At 29.5% G+C, this 6,556-nt stretch overlaps 1 protein-coding gene across 1 annotated transcript in view; it reads left to right on the forward strand.

Moving 5' to 3' along the window:
* LOC134716278 (serine-rich adhesin for platelets-like) overlaps positions 1–6,270 on the forward strand; it is a 42,754-nt gene extending 36,484 nt beyond the window's left edge. Inside the window, exons 23-25 of the mRNA XM_063579173.1 lie at positions 397–536; positions 2,289–2,453; positions 3,275–6,270. Of these exons, the coding sequence (XP_063435243.1) occupies positions 397–536; positions 2,289–2,453; positions 3,275–3,380 (411 nt within the window). The 3' untranslated portion in view covers positions 3,381–6,270. The remainder of the gene's footprint in view (positions 1–396; positions 537–2,288; positions 2,454–3,274) is intronic.
* Positions 6,271–6,556: the final 286 nt, after the last annotated feature.

Here is a 6,556-nt window from a genome sequence, read left to right on the forward strand (position 1 = left end):
TGCTTTCGTTAATATATACAGATAGTACATATAGGCAACAGTATTTTACCGATATTGGAATCTTGTTAATGGTGTATAAAGACAGTTCAAAATAACAAAAAAAAAACCAAAAAACAAAGGGGAATATCAACTCCAAAAGTAGCGAGACCAGTGGCATCGATATGATAATTTTGTCCTTAAATGTATGCATTACACAATTGCGGATTAAGAATCAGCCAATGACATCAGGAGATAAGATATGATCGGTAAAATTTCTAAATTTTATAAGACGAATACCAGTATTGTGATATCTTCAGAAAAAAATGTAAGTATAAATATATCATAATATTGAGCGTTTTCAAAATTATCTTTATAAAGTATCGTAATATGTCATTATAACTCTGTTGTAATTTTCAGGATTTTGATGTGACCTTATTTGTCGAAAGCAAGGGAGTGGAAATATCAGACAACAAAGAAAATAAGGAATACAAATTGAACTCAGACGATAATATCAAGGATTGGCATGTTATATCGGTGGAGGACACTGGTGACGAAAGGTACACAGTTACTATGGTTATGATTCTGAATGTGATGGTCATTTAATAAAAAACAACGAAATAACATGACAAAACACAGATTTCGCATTAAATTCTTTATTTAACTTAAGAATTGGAAACAGTTTACCTTGTCTTCATATTGATCATATTTCTTTTCTGAAATTCGACATTATCTTTAATAGTTATCAAAGGTACCAGGATTTTAATAAAGTACGCCAGACGCGCGTTTCGTCTACACAAGACTCATCAGTGACTCTCATATCAAAATATTTATCAAAGCCAAACAAGTACAAAGTTGAAGAGCATTGAGGATCCAAAATTCCAAAAAGTTTAAATTTGATTCTAAATGATCGAAACAGATGACGTATATTATATTTTTTGGATGAACATATGTTTTGAAAAAATATACATTTTGAAGGCAGTGATATATAACCTTTAGTTGCCGACTTATACGTCATTTTATTTGGTGGAAACTGTATCAATGACAATCATGCCATGAAAACCTAAATTAATCCTGAATCAGTTCGTTCAAAACAAATATAATGTAATTTCCGAAAATTAAAATATGTTTTAAATTGCTAATTTTTTCTTAACTTATTATGTCATTCAAATGTGTTTCTTTATAGAGTTGTTTTCCAAACTGATGTCTTTGAAATGATCTATTTATAAACTTTGTTTTTGAAACTAGTCTGTTTTCGGGACTGATAGAGCTATATTTATCGGTTTCTAGCTTTACTTCTTAAAATCTGGAATTCAGCACCTTACTTACGAATTTATGATCTTCAAATATAAAGATAAATTGTGTATGCACCATTATATGATATACATATAATAATAATCACACTTTTGAAGGGAATTATTCAATTTAAGTAAGCCAGATTTAACAATTAAAACAACATTTCTAAATGTGTATGCATCCGAATCGCTTAATATTCTATATCGATTAACAATGGATACAGTTTGAACTTTCAAGTAGGACTTTTTGGATAATTTTGTAGTCAAATTATTTAAGTGTTGTGTTATCGGTATACAGATAACACAACAACACTGAAAACATTTTATACTGCTATATAACCTAGAAATATTATTTGCGAAAGTAAAATGCAGAGAGCCGTGGTGTAGTGGTTAGGGCATCGGACTACTAACACAAAGGTTCCTGGTTCGATTCCCGTTCGGGATGAAAATTTCAGGAACTCAATTTTCGGCTCTCCCTTGACACCATTTGCGAGTATGGTCTTGAGGAAACGATGATAGTCCGTCGGAAGGGTACGATAAATGGCTGACCCGTGTTAAGAGAGAGCCATATCTCTTGCACGTTAAAGACACCTTTGTAGATTTCGAAAAAGAGTAGGCTAATGCCGCTACAAGGCAGCACTCGCACCCGCAAAGTGGAAAGGGATTAATATAAGTTGCAAAACTTGTTTCCCAATCCACTATAAATAAAAACTAATGCATGCATGTTTTCCATGCTAATACATACAAGATTGTAGTTTGTTTTTCTCTGTCTGAGTGTTACCAATAGTTGCACTTACATCAGATATTTTCTTGGCTACCAATTTTCCTGCATTAAAAAAAACTTGTTTTTTTCGTTGATATCTATTTAACATTCAAATTCATAGTTCACTTGTACCTATGAAATCCTCAAAAATCGTATTCAACGAATAATAATGAATTTATTTGTTGTAAGATTATTTGTTTGGTAAATATATATTAATATTAGTACTGATACATATCTAAAACGGTATATTTAAGGTTACTTGTGAGTCTAGGAACATCATCAATAGAGGTACCATACGACGTACCATACAGATGGTTCTCTTCTAAGGAACTGCTTTATGACGTCGCTGTCGGTGGACTTCTCGAGAGTGACACATCTACGTTACAAGGAGGAATTTCATCTTTGATCATTAATGACAGGTATGTTCTATTTTATAATAATACTAAATATTGATCAGAGTTATTCCTCTTACACAACACTAAGATATATATATATAATATGATGAAAATAGTGGTATGAATAATAATTAAAACATATAATGTTGTTGTATATTAAAAAGATAAGTAATAAAATACTAAGTTTTTTCCGCCCCCAAATAGATAGATTGCCGTAGCACTTTTGAACATAATATTTTAGACTTTCGAAGTTTTATTGCCTCATCAATTGCGTAGTTTATTGGACTTCTAACTGTTTTGATGATAGTGTCACTGATTATATGCAGATGAAACGCACGTCTGGTGTTCCAAAAATTGTAGAAGAGTTGACGTTAATCAGTTTTATAGTAACAAAAACCCACCAAAACAATATGTATTTATACTGGTTATTGATAGCACAAACTTGAACCTCTCTGATGTGTTTAGACACTTTTGAGATGGTTTTGTTGATAAATTCTACATTGTGATGCGATCAAATAAGCGACAAGTGATTCTGCAAACTAAATAAGTCTAAGCTAAGGTGTTGGCTAATAATGTTTTGGGTTTTATCCGACTAATGGAGAAACAATCGGACAAAACTCATACAAATGATTACTTCATATAATGTTGGGAAGTTGTTTTATTGCAGATAACCCTTTTATTGAAATTCGACAACAAATGGTGTATGACAGAAAGCGTTTGTAAACTTTTAGAATGATGGCCACATATTCTTAACATGATGATATGTTAAACAAAATAACCTTGTAAATTGGCAATGAAAAATATAAAAAAAAATATGACGTAAAACTTCTATTCTTTCTATTTAGACCAATTGACCTGCACGCTAATATAGAGAGTCATCAACTACAACACTGTGTGAGATCAACAATGGTGCTTCATGAAATGGACAAAGAAGATAAACCAGTTTGTTAATGGAAACATCATATATCATAAAATTAGGTTATTCACTCCACATAGAATAGTATATGTATTGATATACCGTTTTTTTTACAAGTAACGGTATACATTTTTGGTTACATGTAATGGTTTACATTTATGGTAACACATAATGATAAAAAAGATACGGTTACGTGTAATGGTTACATATAAATGATATGCTTTTAAGTTACGTGTTATGGTTTACATTTTTGGTTACATATACAGATATACCATTTAATTACGTGTAATGGTATACATTTTTTAATGCATGTAATGATACGCCATTTAGGTATGTGTTAATATTATCGGTTTTTTGCCTACTTGTAATGTTTTACCATTTAGTTACGTGAAGTAGTAAATATTGGTAAAATTTAAGGATACTACCTGAATTGAATATTGTCTCCCAAATCTTATTATTTAATCTGAAAAATGTAATGAGTAATTTGCTTTTCATGAAAACAATACTGAGAAACATTTACCATAAAAATAAAAAGTATTTAGTTGAAGGACAGCCAACACCACAGAAAAAGAGATAAAAAGTAAAATTACAAAAAGAAACTGAACTCCAAGGGAAAAATCAAAACGGAACATTAAAATACCAATAATATCGAACTCCAAAACGATTTAAGGAGAAACACAATACTGTGAACCAAATAATGTTTGCGATCGATTCATTTTAGTCATTTCGTTAGTTGAAAAATACCTCGAATATAAATTGTTGTGAAAATTTTAAACTTAGATCTTATTTATCTTACTACACCAAGATAATTTAAAAATCGATATATTAAATCGCCACGAACTTTGATAGAAATTCCTGAACGTTAATTAAAGTTTTCGAGAAAAGAAGATGGTTAATAGTTATGATAATGAAATAAATGATACATTTTTTTATTTGCAGTTGGTAAATCAAAAAGCCCATGTTTAATTTTCGTATTGCATTCAGTACACATTCAACAGTTAACTATAATATACATTTATAAATAAAATCGTTCAAATATTATGCATATAGTAATAACATATTTCATAATCTGATAAAAATCAGCAATATCATTAGAATTTGTAATGACTTAAAAGACAACTTTCAGAACAAATCGTATATAAAAAATAATGAACTCAAAGGTAAATTTAAAAGGGGAAGTCCCCCTCCCCCAAAATAAATTCCAGGTACAAAAGTTTTGTTCAAAGTTAATATGATTTTTTTTTTTTCTTATAAGGGTTATATCAGTATGAAGGGTCAAATGATAACGAGTCATTTTTATATATAGAATTGACAAATATTATGAAACAATGTATGACATTAAAAGAAAAGCTCAGTGAAAATTTTAGAAATAGTATAGCAGTTAATGTTAAAAATTAATGTTAAAAAAAAAAATGAATATAAACATATAAAATTAGGAGTCATGGATTTTCACAGTTATAGGATACAGGGATATTTTCGTTAATGGGGTGACTGTTGCTAACAATGTTTTATCAAGCTGAAAAATCTGAATATTAGCATCTAAATTATTTTCATTGACACATTATTTCACGCTAAAGCACATAATTGTCATACATTTATAAGGTGTTATATTAATTTCAGAGCATTAATCATATAATTTTTCACATGTCATATTATATGTTTTTGTTAAAGTATTTATATGCCTAAAATTCAGTCATAGAATGTATTGCTGAATTAAAACAAAATTTGACTGGAATGATATGAAAGAAGACATGTGTACCACCAAGAAAATAAAAGTTAAACAAGTAACAGTCAGTTTCCTCCTTGTGTAAGTGTTAATTGGAATTTGAGTTTCAAGGATCTTGCACTGAGTGTAATTTTTTTCATTGCTTTTTTTGTGTGTTTTATTTTTCATTTTATGTCTACTTAACACTCTTATTAACAAGTGCATTACGGTATAATGTTTTGTTAAGAGAAAAATAAGAAAGAAAATACTATAGGGACTAAAATTTTGAGTTGAAGGGCAGCCAACACCACAGAAAAAGAGATATAAAATAAAATTACAAAAAAAACTAAACTCCAAGGAAAAAATCAAAACGGAAAATTCCCTAATCAAAAAGCACAATAGTCCTTATATATGAGATGATTTCACAAAAATCCAGAGAATTCGAATCTCTTTATAAAAAAGTGCGTTATAAGCATTGTAGCTTTTGTTGTAAGCTTGCTTGCTATCTTTGGTGAGTTTAAAGTACGCAAATGGTTCCCGGAAAGAAAGTTCCTGTTCTACTGGGACATCCGTCTGGTATTTTCTCTAATCTTATGTTTGCCTCTCATGGCAATACTGTCGTGTTAGTTATGAAATTTAAACTTAGGAATTAGTTATGTATAGTTTGTTTTTTCAGAATAGATCAACCAAAAGGTCATGAGAAGCCACATAAATTTTCATAAAAAGTCAGAGGTAATCGACTGACAATTCACAAAAGGAAGGACAAGTATCGTTGTCAGTTGTGTCAAAGCAATGACTTTTGGTGCATTATCGTTTGTTTTATAATATATGAATTTAGTTTATTTACTTTTATTTGTTGAATCTTAAGTATTTGATAATTTGTTCATATTCATGCTGTAAATAACCAACCTTAGATGTACACACAGGTGTCTAAACATTATCTACGATAACCACATATATACTTCAACAAATTAGGATCAATTTTTGACAATCTTTTTTTAGAGTATAAATATAAAATTATTTGTAAAATAATAAGTGCTATTTTTATCATTGTTAACTGATTTATCTATTTATTTATTTGCTTGGCTGTAATAAATGCTTATTAAATGTGTGTCGTTGACCTCAATGTATGTACTTGGTATTGTTAAAAATGATATGTCTTTCATAATGTCCATTTATCATTGGTTTGAGTGAATGAATAAAAGCAGCTTTAAAAATAATATAGTGATTTTATTTATGATTTATGGGAATTTTATTAGATAATATCTAGGTTCACTGATGGTTCGGTCATCAAACTGTCCCAATTTTACATTTATAAGGTCAAATTTAAAAGTATCGGTGTATGCGAATTTTGCTCCTTTTCTATCATATTATCAAAATTTTAATTCAATATTCTATGGTTCGAAGTTTTATTTTGGTAATTTTCGAATATCAATAAAGAATGTACGACTCGTTTACTTTCTGGCAGCTCCTGATTAATACGAAGAGTCTCTTAAATATTCGTTC

This window comes from Mytilus trossulus, chromosome 4 (assembly GCF_036588685.1).
Source record: "Mytilus trossulus isolate FHL-02 chromosome 4, PNRI_Mtr1.1.1.hap1, whole genome shotgun sequence".
NCBI lineage: Eukaryota > Metazoa > Mollusca > Bivalvia > Mytilida > Mytilidae > Mytilus > Mytilus trossulus.